General features: G+C 35.0%; 1 protein-coding gene across 2 annotated transcripts in view; it reads right to left on the bottom strand.

Moving 5' to 3' along the window:
* The window catches only part of TBC1D23 (TBC1 domain family member 23), a 60,355-nt gene that overhangs the window by 19,353 nt on the left and 19,125 nt on the right, over window positions 1-21,877 (bottom strand). For both annotated transcript variants that reach the window (XM_080806836.1, XM_080806837.1), the window contains exons 2-11: window positions 18,083-18,194; window positions 16,610-16,715; window positions 15,438-15,642; window positions 11,002-11,125; window positions 8,046-8,170; window positions 7,908-7,954; window positions 6,767-6,870; window positions 5,316-5,438; window positions 3,851-3,943; window positions 1,261-1,431 (exon numbers count right to left, since the gene is read on the bottom strand). In XM_080806836.1, the coding sequence (XP_080662962.1) occupies window positions 1,261-1,431; window positions 3,851-3,943; window positions 5,316-5,438; window positions 6,767-6,870; window positions 7,908-7,954; window positions 8,046-8,170; window positions 11,002-11,125; window positions 15,438-15,642; window positions 16,610-16,715; window positions 18,083-18,194 (1,210 nt within the window). The remainder of the gene's footprint in view (window positions 1-1,260; window positions 1,432-3,850; window positions 3,944-5,315; window positions 5,439-6,766; window positions 6,871-7,907; window positions 7,955-8,045; window positions 8,171-11,001; window positions 11,126-15,437; window positions 15,643-16,609; window positions 16,716-18,082; window positions 18,195-21,877) is intronic.

Raw genomic sequence — 21,877 nt, 5'->3', positions numbered from 1 at the left:
AGTTAGGGAAAAAATTTCTAAAACCACATTAAGAACTTGAATTATAAAAAAGAAGTTCACAGTATCTCAAATTCTTGCCATGTGACAGGTCTTACAATATACAGTTTACACCAGAGTATTTTTAAAATAGGCTAATTAAACTTGTAAGTAAAATGTCTCAGTTGCGGGGCACCTGGGTGGCTCAGTAGGTTAAAGCCTCTGCCTTCAGCTCAGGTCATGATCTCAGTGTCCTGGGATCTAGCCCCACATCAGGGTCTCTGCTCAGCAGGGAGCCTGCTTCCCCCTCTGCCCCCCCGCTGCCTGCCTCTCTGCCTACTTGTGATCTCTCTCTCTGTCAAATAAAGAAATAAAATTAAAAAAAAAAAAAGTCTGAGTTGCTACTTTTGTTTTTGTGTAAATTTCTAAAGATCTCTCCATTAATAAGGTATAAAATTATCTTACCATCTCCTTCCCCCATATACCGTGTTCATTTGCTGATTTTTGTCTTTCAAGGATTCTTTCTTTTAGACTTATTTTCTCAAACCAAATTCCCAGTAAAATACAATATGAACAGAATAGGATCCAAATTGAGTGGCTAATGCAACTAGCCTATGGTCTTCCTGATTCCATAGTTCAGGGTCATAAAAAATGAAGACTTTAATGTATAAGCTATCAAAGAATACCTAATAAACAACTATTTTTATAAAGAAAGGCCATCACTGAGTGAAGCTTTGTAGAGAAGATAGAGGAACAGGTTACATAAAATCACTAATACAAATTAGCTGTGCTGAAGACAACGTTTGAACACAAAAAGGAAAGGTGGCTATATGTAATAAATAAATATGTGTATATTCTATTTCAGAGTAAAGATACTAAAATGAAATACATAGTTACTGTAAAAAATACTAGAGAATGAACAGACATAAAGAGCAACACAACAGAATAATCCAGAAATAGATCCTGATGCACTGAGGAATTCAGTGTATTAAAAAGGTGGTATTTCAAATTGATAAGCACAACTGGGTAGCTCTCTGGAAAAAAAAAGATTTTTTTATTCCTACCTCACTTATTATACAAAAATAAATTCCATATGATTCAAGATCTTAACACAAAAAATAAATCACACAAGCATGTAAGAAGACATGCAAAACACAAAACCTATAAGCTGTAAAGAAAAACTACGTATAAACTCGACAATGCAGAGAACAGTACAAAATTACCCATAAGAACTTCTTAAAGGTGATAGCAATAACCAAACAAAACTGAAAAAATTTGTCATACCTGTAAAAAGTGTGCCAGGACCATGTTCATATACATGTCTTCTTCCTCTCTACCACTGCCCATAAAACAGAGGTGCTCCCCACCAGCGATGGAGCCGGACTCGATGGACTGCTTCTGTGCTTCCAGCAAAGATTTTACCGACTGTGCAAACTCAGATGGATTCTGGAGCATCTAGAAAATTTTTTAAAAACTAAAAATGTGGCAAAATGGTATTGGACAAACATTTCCAAATTTGAAATATTCTTCCAGGAAAAAAAAAAATTAAATAGCTACCATAAAAACAAAGGAATAAAGGCTCTTATAAATAAAATTGCTGGGATAAGAGAAAAGAAATGTATATAAAGGTACCTATAATACACTAGAACAAAAATTGAAGATTCACAGAAAAATTAAATATGCAAAGAAAATATTCTAAGAAAAAATGTTTTTGTTGTTTCTTAAACAAGCTATGGTGTCATTAGGTATGATGACAAGAAAAGTTTAACATTGAGTGGAAGGGTCCATAACTAAAAACAATACATTAAAATGAGGTATATTTTTTAGTTTCCACTTATATGGCAAACGATGTATTTCTTAGAAGATAGTCAGAAATAGGAGAAGCCATTTTTATCAGCAATACTCTAAGTTCTAGAGACAAGAGGATGAAAATATTAATCTCTTTTCCTCAAGGAAACAAACGTAACAATAACCACAAAAATCTGTTAAAACTCTTAAAATAGGGCTATATAAAAAGCACAGTGAAAATCCAACAGAAAAATGGACAAACCAAAGAAAAGCAATTTGTAAAGCAAAATACAAATAAACAGTACACTTACAAAAAGATGCTCAACATCACTTATAATTACCACTTTTTTTTTTTAATTACCACTGTTTTTTACCTGTCATTCTTGTAAAGTAAAATATAATTGGTAATGTTCTATAATGCAACAGTATGGAACATTCTCATCTACAGCTGTAAAGTGTAAGCTGGTTCAGTCTCTTTAAAGGATGATAAGGCATTAATATTTTACATACACCCTTCAAACCAATGGTTCTACTTTTGGAAGCCTATTTTACAGAAATATTTGCACAAGTTCACAAAACATATATAAGTATCTAACTACAGCATTGTTTACTACAAGAAAACTGAAAATAACCCAAATACACATCAACTGGGCAATAAATGATGGTATATTTGTACCGTGGTTCACTATACAGTCATTGCTTGTCTGGCTCAGTCATTGTGTGTAACTCTTGATTGTGTGGTCGTGAGTTTGAGCCCCACGTTGGGCATAGAGCTTACTTTAAAATGTGGGGATATTAAAAGGATGTACTTATGGGACGCCTGGGTGGCTCAGCTGGTTAAGCGGCTGCCTTCGGCTCAGGTCATGATCCCAGTGTCCTGGGATCGAGTCCCACATCCGGCTCCTTGCTCGGTGGGAAGCCTGCTTCTCCCTCTGCCTCTGCCTGCCACTCTGTCTGCCTGTGCTCTCTCTCTATCAAATAAATAAATAAAATCTTTTTAAAAAAATGTACTTAAATGGAAAGATCTCTAAGAAATAGTTTGCTGAAAAAGCAAGTGAACTGTTAAGTGAAACATCAAATGAAAAAAATGTAAACAAGAAATATATAAATACATATTAAAAGGCCTGGAAGATTAAACAAGCTAGTAATAATTAACTCTAGAGATATTCTTTTGAGTTTTTGAAGAAAAAAATCAAATATTCATGAATCACTTGAGCAAAATTTTAAAGAAGCATAAACGAAGGACCACCTAACTCCTCCTAGACAAATCAAGGATGAGAAAGGCTCAGGGTTCACTTTCAAGGATGCAAACCAAACTTGATTACCTTCCTTACTTAAAGCACCCAAAACTGTCTGAGTTGTTCTACTCCTATTTTCCATTAAGTTTCCTTTCAACACCACCTAAACCCCTCATTGTCACCTTTTTCAGATGAGATGGGAAGAAGGGCAGATCACATAGTTAGCAAAAAGGGTTACACCTCTTTCGGTCTTCTCCATCCCTGAGGCTCTTATAACCCAGAACAGTTTAAGTGACGTCTATCCCACTCTAAGTATTTCCAACAATATTTAATATTTATTTCATCTACTCTTAATTAAAGTGATCCTTGAAAAGCAATTTTAACAAGTGAGCACTGATATGCCAGATACTACTCTCATTAAATATTAGTTTATTATATGCGTAAATATTCATAATGAGAAAAAGGCTTATAGTAAAAAGTTTTAAAACAATAACCCAATTATAGTAAGAGCTTATATTTATAGAGTACTTACTAGATGCAAGGCACTATGCTAAGTGCTACATCAGATGACTCACAGTAAGAAGTTCAGAATTTACTGACATAACAATGGTAGGCAATAGCAAGCCACAGTTAACTGCTTGCATCTGCCCTTTCTCATACCCAGAGTGTCCTGGTGAAAAGGAAACCTGAAAACAGTACTTTTGTTATAAGGGCAGAGACCCCTCTTTAAGCAGAAAGAAAATGTCCCCAATCTGGTACATGTATATTTATTCATGAACTAAAGAAAAAAAAAAACACCTATTTATTCTCTTACTTCATAAAAAATTTTAACTAGCATTTATACTAACCAGATCTGAATCTAAGTGGAAAGCAGTTGATAAGTGCCCAGCATTATACTGTTCTGCAGGACGGCAATCCACCACAAAGAACCGGACTCCTTCCTAAGAGGAAAACAACATTTGACATACTGAAATTTACTATGAGGGTCACATTTAACACAATAGAATGTTACAATTAGCCAAAGGAGAGGGAACAGGTTTAAAAAAAAGAAAAAAACAAACAGATCTCACAGAATTAGGACCCAGTTAGAAGCGATGCAAGAAAATAACCTCAAGATCTTAAACGACTATATTCATTTTCAACAGTTAAAACACTTTATACATACTGTTCTTGACTAGGAAGTATTAAAATATGTAGCAGAAGAATGTCAGTTTGAGCTATAAAACTGTATCAGAATTTAAAATTTTAATGTGTATCATGTTACATATATATTTAAAAACTACATAGTTATAAACAAAGATCTAGATACAATTACTATTTCTGCAAATAAATCCACAAGTTGGCAGCAATTCAATTCATGTAAGAACTAAACATCTTGGGGATGAGAGGAAGTTCTGCAATGCTGCAATGCCAGTATGACCTGAAGAAATTCACAGGAGGATCTTTAAACTGGATTATAGGTTTTCATTTGTTTTTAATACTAGTTCTAATTTAATACTAGTTCTAATAAAGGGTGCCTGGATGGCTCAGTCAGTTAAGCGTCTGCCTTTGGCTCAGGTCCTGATCTTGGGGTCCTGGGATTGGGCTCCACATCAGGCTCCTTGCTCAGCAGGGAGTCTGCTTCTCCCTCTCTGTCCCTTCCCCACTCGTACTCACTCAGTCTCTCTCTCAAATAAATAAAACCTTTAAAAACAAAAATACTAGTTCTAATAGGAAAAACATGTAAATGTTTGTTTTTAAAAAGATCTATTATAAAATGCCTGCCCTTCCATGTCCCTTCTTCTTCCCTCCATCTTGAAAATACACTACAACTGCCCATGGTTAACTGTTGCACTACTAATAATAAAGAACATATACTGAAAAAACTGGCTCATGAGATTTTTCTGAAGATAGTAGCAGACAGAAAATTATGGTATATCCTCAATTTTCCTTTGTTATATGCTCTATGGCATTAGACCATCTAATTCAATTAGCTGTATAATTACGAGAATTTAACCATTATGTGCTAAATTTACCTTTTTAAGTACTTTAGACAGTACTCAGTTGCTTTGTTAAAATATGAAAAAAGATTTGGCAATTTATAATTGCCAAAGAATAATTGCCCAGAATCATAATTGACAACTAAAATAACACACAAGCTGGCAGTTTTAAAATGAGCACACAGATTAAACACACTCATCATTCAAAAAAGCAAAACAGCTACATGGTCTCAGTAAATTAATTTTGTGGGAAGCCACAAACAGGGTGAAAATGCTGGTTCCTTGCATTTAAAGGGGGCATTCCTCTGACAAACTGTGGGTTTTCTTTATTTACCCCTTGAAGCTGATTTGCTTGAAGAATCTCTGACACGGAGATGGCCAGACAAAGAGCCTGACTCAGATCTGCTTCATCATCCTTAATTCCCAACAGAGTACTACCGAATAGATGATGATTATCCTGTTTGAAGAGAAATGTTTAAAATATCACAAAGTAAAACAAAATTAATCTTTCTTCCAAAAAATATTCTTAATAAACCATGATGAAAGGTAAAATAATTATGTTTAACACTCCTGAGTCATGTGACTTTTAAAACTTAGTATTATATCATCTCAAATATTGCCGCAAAGGCTACAACAAGGCTATATACAAAGTCCCTGTCACGGTTCACAAAAAATAAAAGACTATGAAAAAATAAGACATTCTACACAGCTATTTTCTATAATATGAACTGTAAACACTGAATTTAAAAAAAAATGGTTATGACTTTCCATACTTTAACATAATAAGAGGCAAAAATTATATAATACACTGATTTACAGCCTGATTTAATTAGCAATTGCTAGTGCATATTATTTATTATGTCCAAAGAATAAAAGCTGTTCCTCTTAAAAGACTGAAAAGGAATAAGATTTCTTTTTCATCCAGCATCCTAACCACTACCCTATCATCTGACTTGTTTGACATTGTTAGGAACTGAGGTGGTCTACATAAGGCAATTATTAAAACAGCTGAAATTATCCCTAGAAATGAATCTCTTTTTTAATTAGTTTCAGGGGAAATGTTTTTAAAAGATTTCTCTTGTCTGCTTTCTGAAACGTATTACACTGAACATAATTTAACCTCATCTTGATGTTTCAGTGACATGACCACCAACTAGTAATTATTATCATGGAATGCCTTAAAAAAATAAATAAAAGACAATAATGCTCTCATAGGCACCTGAAGTCAAACAAACCCATTTACTTTATAAACGGTACTTCCGAGCCTCCTCCACTATGAGCTTTTGCTTCTTGGAGTTTTACTTTCCAGGAGCTCACACCATCATGTTTCTAATCCAGGTGTCCTTTCACTCTAAAGCACTTGAGAAAGGTTCTAAGTCTCTACGCAGCTAAGATACCCCTTTTGTTCATGAGACAGCTCTGCATCATTAAAACTGCACAAAGCTGAACTCCAGATAAAGGAGGCATAAATATACATCCTCCATCAGATTCTGGAAATTTTTAAAGTCAAGAAAGCACTAACAAGAACTACCTCAATTTTCTCATGATCAAAAGTAATAAAGAAAAAATTAAATAATTGCTAGCATATCTTCATACTATTTTTCTAAATTTGTCTGTTCCTCTAGTAGGAAGAGTATTTACAGTGAAAAATCACACAAAACTACAACATGTAAAAAGAAAGAAAAGAGTGACAAGCTAGCGGATTTTAACTGAAGTGGACACAACACAAACAATAAAACAATGTACTAAATATGAAATACTGAAGCTGGTAATTTCGTTTTCTACCTTCCTAAAAGAAGCTGGTGTTTTACTGCAATAATACTGAGCCAGAGAGAAAAGATCTTCTATATCTTCTAGATTCAAACTGGATGGAGTGTTTTCCAAGAACTCTGAAAAAGGATTATAGATATGAGAATATTTAAAAAATTGTGATTAATACAATCATGAACATTATTTACATATCAAAGCTAGAGTATTTTCAACATAATAAAATCTACATAAATGGAATCTTAACAGTGAAGCCTTTAAAACTGTTTGAGGAGAACCAGAGTTCCCAAAACAGCTGAACTGTTAATGCAATTCTACTGTTAACGAAAGATAGGTTCGAGTAATCAAATCAAATTCATTAGCCTGGATGGCAGTACTGTTATTTAACACATACTAAATGCCACAGCCCCTGGAAATAAAAAATGACTAAGAGATAGTTCCTGACTAAGGAACTCTGTCTTGTGTGATAATAAATCGTTATAATGTAGGAAGATAAACACTGTAATATCAATAGTACAAAGTGGCGGTAACATAGAGAGGAAGTAACTTAATCTGTATGATTAAGTGCTAGAATGGGGAGAACCAAAAAGAATCAAATTTCCATAATAGAAATAATTGCGAAATCTGAGTACTCAAAGGTAAATTAAGAAAGAAGGAGGGGGGGGCGCCTGGGTGGCTCAGTGGTTTGGGCCGCTGCCTTCGGCTCGGGTCATGGTCTCGGGGTCCTGGGATCGAGTCCCACATCGGGCTCTCTGCTCGGCGGGGAGCCTGCTTCCCTCTCTCACTCTCTCTGCCTGCCTCTCTGCCTACTTGTGATCTCTCTCTCTCTGTCAAATAAATAAATAAAAAAAAAAAATCTTTAAAAAAAAAAAAAGAAAGAAGGAGGGGAAGAAGGGAAAGAGAGGAGGGCATCTGATAATGAACAATGAAACCAAAATACCAGTATATGAAAGGGAACTGAAAGAGTGAAAAAACATGGAAGAAATGAAGAGGATGGCAAAATTGAAGGAAAATAGTCCTTAAGGTTTGCACCTACAGTGTGTATGAGTTGAATGAAACCTCAGAGTTCTGTAGACTAATCTTTTAAAGTTAAAGATGAACCTGAGTTTTAGAAAATAAAGTAACTTGAAATATTTTCTCTACAGTAAGTGATACTTACGGATAACTTCTTCTTTGCTGTCTGACTCCTGTGCTAAAATAACTTCTCTGTAAAAGAAAAACAAATGAATTTGAGTTAAATATTAACAGAGCACCTTGAGAATACAAAGGAGAAAAATCTAAGCAACAGGATACTTACTTTGCATTAACAAGGATTATTAACATTAAGAAATAAATAAAAAATGGATCTGCTTGTTGTAGATATCCATCCCATATTGCCTGAGTGACTTCAATGGAACAGTAACATGCAAAAAGGCTTCCAAGCTGTAATCAGGAAATGAAATGAGACATAAACCACTGGAAATGACCTGTTCTTTTCAAAGTATGAAAGCATATGTGTAAGTAACATTATATCAAATTATCTGCACCTGATACGTAATGTGTAATGTGTAGCTTAATTTTACTGTACGTAATGCAAAGACAGAATATGTGGATTCAAGGCACAATGAAGCCACTTACTAGCTGTGTGAATTAAGGCACATAACTTAACCTCTAAAACTTCCATTTCTACTTCTTTAAAAAAAAAAAAAAGGAATACTGCTACCTTTCTTCTACCATTGTTGGGAAGAGAGAGATAATTAACCTAGAGTAACTAAAGTAACTAGGACCCATCTGCCATAGCATAATAACTAACATAACTACCACTATAAGGGTAACTAACACAATTATTACTATACTTAACTTATAAGGTAACTCTAAGGATCAAACATGGTTTTAAGAACACAGAGAAAAGTTTTAATAACAATATAATGGCGAATTGCTGCCAAAGCTTACTTGTCCATCATTTGAAATAGGTGAGACAAATTTATATCAATGTTTCAGGAGCTCTATGGTTTTCTATTTCAAATAAAAGAGTTGTTTAAGTTTCTCTAGAGCCTGTGTTTTAAATTGCATAAACTCAGTGATATTTTTAAAGTTCAATTTTCATTAGCTACAGAAACAGTTCCATCTAGAGGTTTAAAGTCAAAACATTTTTAATGGCTAATGGGAACATACACATTAGTGCATATTTCAGTACTAACCTACTGTCACATATCCTTTATTAGCTATCACTTATTTTAAATAGTCTCATAACAGGTCTTCAAAGTTGACATTTTTCTCCCCAGTTTATAGGTGAGGAAATAGACTGGTATTAAATAACCTTCCCAAGCTCACAGAGGTGGCAAGTGGTGGTATTTGCACTAGAAAAATGACCTGATATTCCACAGCCAGCTAACTGCCATTATACTTGACCACAAAGTTTTCAAAGTATATAATGATACTAATGTTTTTTGTTCTTTTAAAAATTACTATTATAAATAAGATTACTATTACAAATACCAAAGATATAAATACAAACAGAATCACAATATATGATCACTGTTAAACTCATGTAGGCAAACTACAGCTATCACTGCACTGCTCACAGTTACAGGTTCTCAATGAGATTTAGGAATTGGTTTTGACAGTTTCACCTCATGATTTAAAAAAAAAAAAAAAAAAGACTCCATTCCATAGACATCATACTAGTAGCAAAAACAAACTATTTGGTGCACACACTGAAGACAGAACAGCTGTTTTGGTACTTCGTTAAAAATCTGCTACCAGCACTGAGGACTAATTCAGAGATCTGACAACAGAAATGGCAGAAGTGACAGAAGAGACCTCTGTTACAGATACCAGAATGCTCAAAAGAAATAGTTTTTTACTTCAACACAAATAAGTACATTGAAAGGCAATACATGTATCTCAGAGAAATCATAATTTTACAGGTATTTTATTATTTTAACTCAAAGCGACAAGACTGTGGCTAAGAACTAAAGAGTAGGCTGCTGTAGTCTGAGATTTAATATGCTAGATTGAAACCAGTTAGAATTCTCTAAGTACCATTTCTTGAATTACTTATCCTATCATCCTCTGAGACAGGTATTATTATTACTCCCATTTTATAAGTAAAAAAATTGAGGCTCAGAGGCTATGTGTCTTAAATCACATAGTAAGTGGCAGAAAGAAATCCTTTCTGGAGAAAAGTTAGGTTAAGACATGATCAAGGAATATGTTTAATTTTTGAATATACATTCTTCTAGCACCCAATCACTGTTTTAGAAAAATGATCAAGTTAATCTAGAAGAGAGTTTCACAAAGCATAGTCTAAGGAGTCCTAGAAGTCCCCAAGAGTATTTACAGGGGAGTCCATGAGGTCAAAACTATTTTCATAATAATTATAAACTTTAGTTGCCCTTTTCATACTCATTCTCTCACAAATAACAATACTTTTCCAGAGGCTACACGAACTGTAGTATCATCACAGAATGAATAAAGAAGCAGATATGAGAATCTACCTACCTGTGATCTAGCCAGATACTGAGATTCACAAAAATATAAAACAATGCCACTATTCTCACTAATTTTCTTTTGGAAAATACAGTTATTTAGCATTAGAAAAACAGGCCATTTATGTTAACATGTAATAGATTTACCACTATTTCTAAATGAATTAATATTTTAAATTTCTTAGTTTTAATTTCTAACCAACATAATCCATATAAACTATGGATCCTCAATAGATATTGAGTATAAGAGGTCCTGACACCAAAAGGTTTGAAAACCACTGACCTAGAATAAAAAAACTTCCACTGAAAATAAAATAAAGAATAACAGAGCTGAGACGTACTTTGTATTTTTATACTGATCATTTGACAATCTTAAGACATTTTCCTTATGATTAGATATCAATTCTTATACACAGCATCAAAAATTTAATCATACAAAGTTTTAAAGTAAACTGATACATATCACATATTTACATATATTACATGCATATATTTGCACGTATTGTATTCATCTACTCACACTGTATATAGCACATACATATGTAATATATGTGAGATGTATATAAAACAACAAAAGGCTAAACTTCATTTTAAACACTCTGAACACAGTTAAGAGTTAAAAAAGAAATTTTTGAAGTGCCAAAAATTTTACTTCTTTGGTTTAAGTAGTAAAGGTCTATAATTTAGTACTTTTCTTTCTCCTCCTTGGGAAAAGAAAAAAACCTAACTATAGTTTAATAGAAAGCTATTTTTCATTAAGTGTTCCTACTTTCACTTTATTACCCAGTTGAGTGCATAGGAGTCTGGAGTAATTTTCTTTGTATCAAGAAAAGAACAAAGTTCAGGCTCATGGTACTGGATGAGTAATCGGAAAAGATGAAATGGTCTTCCCTTCAGAGAACAATCCCTAAAAGAGAAGAGAAGCAAGATGTTCAGATTAATGGGTCAGAAATGGTCATATTAGTAACCAGTCCTCCTGCAATACCCACCTCCTCCTCTCACCCCCAAAACACCTGACCACCACAGCATTCTTAACAAGCCTATCTGATACAATCAGGTTCAGAACACTTAATATACTTGACTTGACAGAAAGTTTGTAGAAACAGCAGGTCTACAGCCAACTCCAGGGAGACTCTCTCCAGGTAAACCCAGGCAGCACTCAAATGGAAGAACTGCAGGGACCACTGAAAACAGCAAGACCATTTAGGTTATTCTGATAAGTTGTGGATCCCAAAAGGATATCTACAGAGTTCCAAAGAAGTCTAGCCCTCTTCTTCCCTACCAAGTAAGAGGAAACTCCTAGAAAGGCTTCAGGTTAGCTCCACAGGTAACATACTCAATGTAGGGATGACCTTTAACAAAGGCAAAAGTGGGAAATGGCCACAGAAGAACAAAATACTGGACCAGAGCATTAGAAGTTGTTGAAGTGGCCTGGGTACTAGTGATCAGAATGAACTCCAAGAGGTACGAAAACACTTTACAGAGCAAGTATACTACTTTTTTCCTTCTTCCCTTGTGTCTAATGAATCAATAAAAATGTAAGCAACTCAAACTACAGGCCATCTCAATAAAAGTCAGTATTTATTGAGAAAATATCATGTGCCAGGCACTGTAACAGGCACTCTACAAAGTTATCTGATTTTATCCTTACAAAGCAACCCTATGAAATAGTTACAAGTTTTTCCCTCATTTTACAGATGAGAAAACTGAGGCTTAGTTGTGGGTAAGAAGCGTACCTGAGGTCACATAGTTAAGAAATCAGCTAAGACCTCTACACAGAAACTGTGTTAAACTACCATGCCATACTACTCTTCACTATACATAATTTGGTATCTCAGCAAGTGGCATTTTGGTATGGGTACAATCTCTAAAAAAAAACCCGAATTGTAAAGAAACTAAAATAAAGTAAAAGCTTTCATGTGAAAAAGCTAATGAAATGAATGTCACAGTTTTGACATAAAAGCATTCCGATAAAGAATGCTGTCAAATGCTATTTAAGTGGAAATATTGAAAAATAATTTCAATAAAACCAAGATCTGAGATGAATGCCAGGATTTGGAATGAAATTCTTTTTTTTTTTTTTTTAAGATTTTATTTATTTGACAGACAGAGATCACAAGTAGGCAGAGAGGCAGGCAGAGAGAGAGGAAGGCAAGCAGGCTCCCCGCTGAGCAGAGAGCCTGATGCGGGGCTCGATCCCAGGACCCCGGGATCATGACCTGAGCCGAAGGCAGAGGCTTTAACCCACTGAGCCACCCAGGCGCCCCTGGAATGAAATTCTATCTACCATTTTTTGATACTGTAAATGACAGAGAAGTTTTGTAGAGAAAGCCCTAGGTTATTAATTCAGATGCCCAGAGACAGAACTGAATTCAAACTGGCAAGATTACCCCCTCCTTTGTCTGAATACTCTCCCCGTTCTATAAATGCAAGGCAACTGACTGCTAAGGCAAAACACAGAAACAGACAGTAAGTTGTGTAAGGACATAAAAATGTAGAAACAACTGCCAGTTTGTGCCTCTAGCAGGACCTCTCAGGGAGTCAGCCATTGCATCAGCATCTATTCATTTAATAGCTGTGTACTATTACTGCAAGGCACTGTGCTTGACAGGATTCTACACAAGTTATACTGAATCTGTAATAAGAAGATATGTTTCAGTGGAGTTCTTCTAGCAGCATTTTGTGGGGCTGTGTTCTATCCAGGGGCATTAACGCTGACCCTAGCTGGGGTGCTGTATTACAGTTGAAACTCACAGAAAGTAACTGGAGGAACCTAACAAGACAGTATATTACACAGTTCAATGTAAATCCATCTCCCCCACTATTACTACCTATCACCACCAATATCCTCTAGAGAAAAAGTTGGAACATCATGTCCCTTGCTATCACTAGCTTTGTTACACTGAATGGTGGTAAAATAGAAGCTAAAATATAAGCAATTGAGAGACTTAGCATGACTCACAAATATGAATTCCAGGCTCAGCTCTACCATGACTGTAGTAAGCCTGTCTCTTGGCATCTCTGGGTCTATTTTACTTACATGAAGCACTATGGCTTCAAGGTAGCACAGAGGTTCTCTATCCTGCTGTACATTAGAACACCTGGGGAGTTTTTAAAAAACATGGCTAGGCTCCATTTCGTCTGTTCGCAGTTGAAACTTCAAGGACCCACATGTTTTCAAAGTTCTTTGGCTAAACAGACATTTCCCCAAAGAAGATATACAAACTGCCAATAAGCACATGAAAGGTGCTTAACATCATTGACTATCAGGGCAATGCAAAGCAAAACCATAGAGATACCAATTCACACTCATTAGTTTAGGTACAATAATTTTTTTTTAAATGTTGACAGGGATGAGGAAAAACTGGGATCTTCATTCACTACTGACGGGAACGTAAAATGATACAGTTGTGGAAAAAGCTGGCAATTCCTCAAAAGGTAAAACATATAGTCACCACATAATTCAGCAATTCCACTTCTCAGTACATACCCTAGAGAAATGAATTATGTGTCCACACAAAAACCTGTACACAAATATTCACAGCAGCATATTCATAAGAGCCAAAAAGTAAAAATAATCCAAATGTCCATTCACTGTTGTAAATAAAGTATGTAAATAAGTAAGTAAATAAATAAAATAACTTAAATAAAATGTGGTACATGTGGTAAAATGTGGTATAAATCCACAGAGACAGAAAGATTAGTGGTTGCCTACGGCTAAGAGTGTTGGGAGAAAATGGGGAGCTCACTACTAACGGGAATGGGGTTCCTTCCTGGAGTGATGAAAATGTTCTAAAAATGATTGTGGTTAGGGTGGCACAACTCTGTGACTATACTAAAAACCAATGTATTGTACACACTAAACAGATGCATTTTATATGTATGTAACATATTAAACTATTAAAGAAAAAATTCTTCAGTGGATTCTAACAAGCAATCAGGGTGAATAACTGTGTTAGTCAAAGCACAGGAGTCCATCCAAACTTAGGTTCAAATCTTGACTCAAACATATACCAGAAGTGTAATCCTGTGTAGGTCTTTAATCTCTCTTTCTTTGCCTCAGTTTTTGTAGTTGTAAATCAGGGATACCCACCCTTTAGTGGCCATTGTTTAAATGAGAAAACACACAAAGTACTTGCATTTAGCATATTGTGTATCACAGAAAACAATAAAAAATAGTAGTCATTTAACTACCAAGCTCCAGAATAGTAGATCTCTACTTTGGTTACATTTTGCAGTCAGTTGAGAAGTGCTGAAAAAACAATGATGCCTGGGTGCCCTCCTCAGAGATTTAATAATCAGGTACAAAAAACAGGCATCAGGATTTTTCAGAGCCCCTTCAATGATTCCAATGTGCATCCAAGGTTCACTGTGCAGCCAAACCACTGATCAAAAGTTCCTTTTGGCTGTGAATTCCTGACCACCTGAGCCATAGCACTAGGAACTACAAGAATTCTTTCTGGCCTCATGAGTACAGCCCCTGTATTTCCTCCCCACCCTCCCTACCTGCCCCCCACACCACCACTACTACAACCATCTAAACATCTACAGCCTAAGTGTCACTTGCCCAAGAAGACCACCTCTGACCTCCAGGCAAATTAGGTCACTCCCATTAAATATTCCCACAGCATTCTAGAGGCACGTGGGTGGCGGTTAAGTCGGTTAAGTGTCCAACTCTTGATTTCTACTCCTGTCATGATCTCAGGGTTGTTGAGATCAAGCCCTGTGTCAGGCTCCACACCCAGTGTGGAGATTCTCTCTCTCCCTCTCCCTCTGCCCCTCCCACTGGAAAAAAAAATTCCCATAGCATTCTATATTTCATCTTCTAACACTCAGCATATTTCTAATCACTTGTTTAATACCTGCTTATCGAAGATTACATTCTAAGCTGTAATGCCAGCACCTCACTTAAGGAAGCACTCCAAAATTTTTACTTTCCATGTTGCCATTATAATGTTATTTTTATTTTATAAGGAAAGAAATTAAAACAGGGATATTACCAAAAAATTGGCATAAACTCTACAAGCATAAATTCTTAAAAGAATCCTTTTAAAAATGTCTACAACCACAAAAATGAAGTCAAATAACCATTAAGACTCAAAACAACCCTAAAAATTATTTGAACCTCTTTACCACCAAAGTAAATCTTACAACTTTAATTCAAAGCAAACTAGACTTTTATTCATTTTTAAAACTAGGATAACTAAATCACATTTTACCTGGGAATGTACTTATTCATGATAGCATAAAAGCAGTTGTATAAATCACTGCGAGGCAGCTGAAGATGCACCAATGGTTTCAGCAGATGTATCCAGCTAAGAGACGTGCTGTAGTTAATGTTACGTGATTTACAGTAAAAGGTAATTACAGATTCAATATCCAAAAGTAATTCTGTTGCCTTCTCTTCTGGCACTGAAAGCTGTTCTAGAAAATAAGTGTCAAAAATAAGTTACCAAGGGCCTGTCAGAGACTCCATTACTGCACATAACACTTGTTTACAAACATACGATACTATCTTAGTATATCTAGCGTGTGACAAGCACAAAATAAAACTACATGAAAGTACATGTTTCCTTATATTTATCCAGTATTTACTAGCTATTCAGTATTTACTAACTCAACTTAATAATACTTGGCCTATGTATATGCTGAACATAAGAATGGATAATCTGAAGTAGAGAGATAAGAAGGATAGGCTTAACCCATATTCCAGGAAAGCAAAAGGTTTTTTCTAAGCAACAGATTAGCATCTACCTCATAACGGGCAGCTGCCTCTATAACTTTGTCATGGAAGGTCATCCATTCTCTACCACCAAATTCCCTTTCCTTTGCACACACCAGCAATGTTTCTGTTGTGGTTAATACACAAAAGCCTATCTAACCAAAGCTTAACTAAAATGTGATGAAAAGAGAAACAGAAAGACACCAAAAACTGTAAATAAATTTAAAAATATAAACTAAAATCATTTACTCATGAAAAAGACCTTGTGGAGTGATTAGAAATCTTTTACCCATGACTTATAATAGTTTTTTCACAGCAGATCATTACCTATGATATATAGATAAACTTTTGGAATGCAGACCCCTTTAATGTGGAGACTATAGACAATTATACAGATCTTTACACACACACACACAAAAACAATTTTAAAACTGTAAAGGTACCTGAAGAACTATTTTTTAAAAACCCTGGAAATTGGACTCTCTTTCTTAAAAATACTAGACATTATTTCATGAGAATTTCAAAAAAGATGTTCTAAAACTATTTACCAGTCCTTCACAAACACAACAAACCCCAAATTATAACAAGATGATTCTAACAGAGTTACTCCTCTACCTCAAAATAGTATTTTCAAAATTTTCACTGTTTGAAAACAATTATTAAACTTACCAATAAACTCAAGACAATCTTTGTGAATAGCATTCTGTTCTGGCAAGTCTAAAATACCATCCCATGAAGCCAAACTATCACCTTTTCCTGCAACATTTAGAGCAATCTGGAAGAAAGATAAAAGCAACTAGCTTCATATGCCATTTTCCATTCTTGGAAAAAATGCTGTAATAATAGAAAGTCCTGAATTTAGAAATAATAATGCATACTTCTAAGATTACAAAGTAATGTATTTATGCTCCACCAAATGCTGATCCTTGATCCCTTAAGTCATACCATAATGAACACACTTATTTTAAGTGTGTACATTAAATTTTACTACTTCATATCAATCCAATGAAAAACATTTATTTCAAGCAAACATCATCAATGCTATAGATTTAATGTGTGTCCCCTGCCCTCAAAATTCATTGTTGAAACCTAATCCCCAATATGATGCTATACAGAAGTGAGGCCTTAGGGAGGTGATTAGGTTATGAGGGTAGAGCCCTCATAATAGAATTAGTGTCCTTATAAAAGAGACCCCAGAAAGAGCCCCTGTTCCTTCAGACATGTGAGGACACATTAAGGATTCACTGTTTTTTTTTTTTTTTCAGTTTAATGGTATTATGTTTATTTTAAAAGAGTCCTTATCTTCCAGACTTTCATAGTAAAGTGCTTCAGTGTGCTACCAAGGATTTGCTTTAAAATAATCCAGCAGGTGGCATGGGGAGGAAAAGATGGAGATACTAATCAAACAAGATTGGCCAAATGTTAACAAAGCTAAGTGACAGGTCATGGGGGTTCATTAGACAAGTCTCTACTTTTGTGTTTTAAATTTCTATAATAAAACATTCAGAATCTTATATACAGTTATAATTCCATTTCTGTTACATATATATATGTGCAGAGAATAAAAAATAAAAAGATATATACCAAGACATAATTATGTGTTTTACCTATAGTTGATAGCAGATGATTTTTATCTTATCCTATGCTTATATGTTTTAACAAAGATGGATATTTCTTTTGCAATCAACAAAATCTTAATTTAAATTTTTTAAAAATGGTAATACACATGCATTGGAGAACAGCTGAAGAGGAAAATAAAGCAAAGTAAAATATCCTGTAATTCTAACACCCAGAAAGACCTATATATCCTCCCCATCTTGTCTTTAACATAGCTAAGGTAATTCCAGCTGCAATTATAAATCCTATTTTACTCATTGGCTGCACTGTCCCATTTCATTAAACAATCTTCATAAACATCATTTCTAATAACTACAAAAGAAAAACACTGCCTTTCAAAACCTAAATTATTAAATAACCAAACATGACAGAAATACGTATTTCAGTAAGCTGTTCTGTTCGATAAATTATTGAGATGCAGCATGCTCATAAGATGATAAAGTTTTCCACAACTTAAACAAGTAAACATAAAAATTCTCAAATGTTATTCTTAAGTGATTACATTTTGTTTTAGTTTCCAGTTACCTTCCAAACTTTGGCCCTCAGATCAGCAGGCAGTGGTCTCCCTTGAATTATATTTCTCAAAGTTTCAAGATCACAACCTCCTGCTTCCAGAGCTTCTTCAAGATCTTTTTCCCTAAAAAACAAGTCCTTAATAGATCAATTTTACTTATTTTTTCTTATTCAAGATTAATTTATAAGCATGGCCTGTTAAAGGTTGTGTCTACTAAACAAAGGTTCTCAGCAGCCAAAACATAATGCCAAGGCATACAAGGCATTTTATCTGCTTGAAAGGGAACCTCAGGTTTCATGCAATTTACTCTTGTTTTGCATTTAGTTCTAACAAGCTTAGTTATGTTCTCTAAGATTAAAGAAATTTAAAAAGAGAAAACAGGGCAAGCAAGCTGACAGCGCTGAAGCAAAGTCACAGTAATAGCACTATTCGTGGTAGTAATCATGACTAACAGTTTATATAGCACTATCTTTGTACCAGGCAGTTCCAAACTCTTATGCCTGCATTTTTCTAATTCTCACAACAACCCCATGAAGTAACTACAATCATCACTGGCCCCAGTTTACATATGCAGAAAGTGAGGCAAAGAGGAGTTATACAGCTTATGATCATTTATCAAGTAAGTACTAGAGCCAAGATTGAAACTTCAGCAGTCAGGTTCTAGAATTTATGTACCTAATATCATGCTAAATAGTTGCAAGGAGGAGAATCATAAAATTCTGCCAAGAATTCAAAGCACTGCAATATAGGAATACTCAGCACATAAGTTAACAAATATAACACCTAGAGGAGTGCCTGGCTTACAGCGTCCAATTAATGTTAGAGGAACAAAAGAGCTCTAATGGCATCACTGCCTTATATATTAAAGCAAAAGAATACAACATCATCAAGTAAATCATCAAGCAGTTATGCTCAGTCTACTACATTTAAAGAGAAAATTAAACACAAAATAAATTTTGTTTGTCTATAGTTTAAAAGAATACATTTTTTAAAAAACTTTCACAAATGTTATGAATTGATTTTTAGCCATGAAATAGCCACTTAAAATAACTAATTCCCTCAGAATTCCCAAAAGCTGGTTTCACTCTTTGTAATTTAAATATTCAATACATTTAAAAAATCTATACAAATAAAAATCCACAATTCAACCAGGTAATTTCTAAAATTCTTGAAAGCAGCCAAAAAGGCAGTATCCTACTACCATCAGGAAACCAAGATTTTATCAAATTTTTTTGTGTGTAGGTGGTTTTGAGAAAAATAATTTACTGCCATTCCACATCCTCTCAATAAGACAATGTAAATCTCACCTACTGATAGGATTCCAAAAATATTAGTTTAAATGTATAAATTTTTAAAAAGATCTTATTTATTTGACAGAGAGAGTACATAAGCAAGGGGAGCAGCAGGCAGAGGGAGAAAGAGAAGCAGACTCCCCAATGAGCAGGGATCCCAATACGGGACTCGATCTCAGGACCTTGGGATCATGACCTGAGCTGAAGGCAGATGCTTAACTGACTGAGCTACCCAGGCACCCCAAGAAGTGTAAGTTTACTAAAATGCTGCCCTCTTAAGAGGAAGGAATTAAATGAAAATGTAATCACTTGGGATCATATTCAACACAAATGTAGTGATCAAACTTCAGAGCTTTCTTAACAAAGCCACTACAAATTCATAAGGACAAGGAAATAACAAGTAACCACGCAAGAAACATTTTGTTCTTTTGCTATATAGTCACCAAAGTGTTGGAGGAGAAAATGAGGGAAAGGGATTTCAAGTCAGCTGTTGAGAAATGGTTCAGGCCTATAGCTGATGAAGAATGGGTTTTATCTATTATCTTCTGGCCAAAATGTATGAGAGACCCTGTTAGAATTTGAAAGATTGGTTGCAACCATGAAAAAAAGAAAATGAGTAAATGCTGTATTTTTTTAAATGCTATATTTTTAATGAGAAAGTATGTAAATGAACTGAAAACACCATTGCATGAGATAGAACTCTTCTACCAAATAAATGAAGAATTAGAATTTTTCCATTTTTCAGTGCAAAAATCCTTGGTTTCTTTTTGAAGTAACTGTGCCAAATCCCTTACTATTCCAGACAACAAAGTCAGTATTGTGGGGCAAAATGCCCACCCCTCAACATTTTTAAATCATAATAATGTACAAGCACATCCCTGTTGATACGGCTGCTGTTGGATTCTTTGATGCTGCTCCCAGGGAACCACAAACGTGGTCTCCAGCAGTACAACCACGAGCAAGAAGCCAGAAAATGCTCCAACCTAAGTAGTAAAAGGAATTTCTCACAAATTAAGTAATTAAAAGTAACATTATCTTCTGAACAAAGTATTTAAAAAGTTCAGTTATCGTACCTTCAACATTACAAATGCACTTCTGAAACAGGAAAACAGTTGAAAATAGTGAAGTTAAATAATTCATATAAGGCTCAAGTTCCTATCAAAAGATAGAAACTCTATAGCACTTAGCTCTTAAACAGAATTTTCCTTTCCCAAACCCAAGTTTCCTTCTATTTTTGACTATGCAATACCTAACATTCAAAAGCAAGACACCTGTCTGGTGGAATATAATTGGGTGGGTTATAGTTTTTTAAATCTTCTTTGGTGACAGTGGCTTCTTACTGACTTCACAAGCTAAAGACTGGCAGAAATGTACTGCACACTCAGGCAGGTCCTAAAATAGAAAAGTACAGGCCTTGTCCATTTATCCTAGTTAAGTCTGAAAAATAATTGTCTATTTTGCTCAGAAGGTTCATAGCAAAGCAAATTCAAAGCTTCGGGTTTGCAAAGTAACAGAAATGCATCTCTTCCCAGATCTCTTTTGTGACACTAAAACCGTATTTGTTAGTATAATACTATAGGTTACTGCTGATGATCTATCAATGACATATTTTCAAAACCTAAATAAAACATAATAGAATATCCCCTCACCTAGATTTTGTTCTGGCAAAACAGAATATCCCCTCACCACAGATTTTGTTCTGTGGCAAAAATCACCTAATCTAAGCATTGTAGCCCACAAATTGTTTTAGAATTATAGCAAGGAAACAATGTGACTACATTCATACGAAGTTAGTTTAATGCTTATTCAAGCTAGCAACTGGGTAAGACTTTTCTTCTTCAGCCAAATGGTAACTTCTAGCATACAGAAGCATTTGGACAATGAAAGTTAAGAAGGCATGGTGGTGCAAGGGGGGGAATATGAATTTTCAAGCACTACCAAATTAAACATGGATTCTAAATGCTTCTAGGATTAATAAATTCAATTTGAAATTCTGTACATAATTATTTCATGAATAAGCCATAAAACAAATCCATATGAAAGTATAACTTTTTTTTAAGGAGTTTATTTATTTGACAGAGAGACAGCGGGAGAGGGAACACAATCAGGGGGAGTGAGAAAAGGAGAAGCAGGCTTCCCGGAGAGCAGGGAGCCCAATGCAGGGCCTGATCCCAGAAGCCTGGGATCATGACCTGAGCCAAAGGCAGACACTCAACGACTGAGCCTCCCAGGCGCCCCTGAAATTATAATTTTTAAAAGCAACTAGATTATATATGCTGTGTTCCTAAAAGTTAAAGAGTCACAGAAAACCTGTCATGGGGGGGTGGGCGCCTGTATATTACACTTTTCCAAAGATTTCATTTATTTATTTGAGAGAGAGAGCACAAGCAGGGGGTGGTGGGGCAGGCGAAAGGGAGAAGAAGGCTCCCCGCTTCATGGGGAACCTGATGTGGGGCTTGATCCCAGGATCCTGATCTCTTGGCCTGAGCTGAAGTAAGACACTTAACTAACAGC

The sequence above is a fragment of the Martes martes genome (assembly GCF_963455335.1).
Source record: "Martes martes genome assembly, chromosome: 1".
NCBI classification, from domain to species: domain Eukaryota; kingdom Metazoa; phylum Chordata; class Mammalia; order Carnivora; family Mustelidae; genus Martes; species Martes martes.
This window is presented reverse-complemented; position numbering and strand designations above follow the sequence as displayed.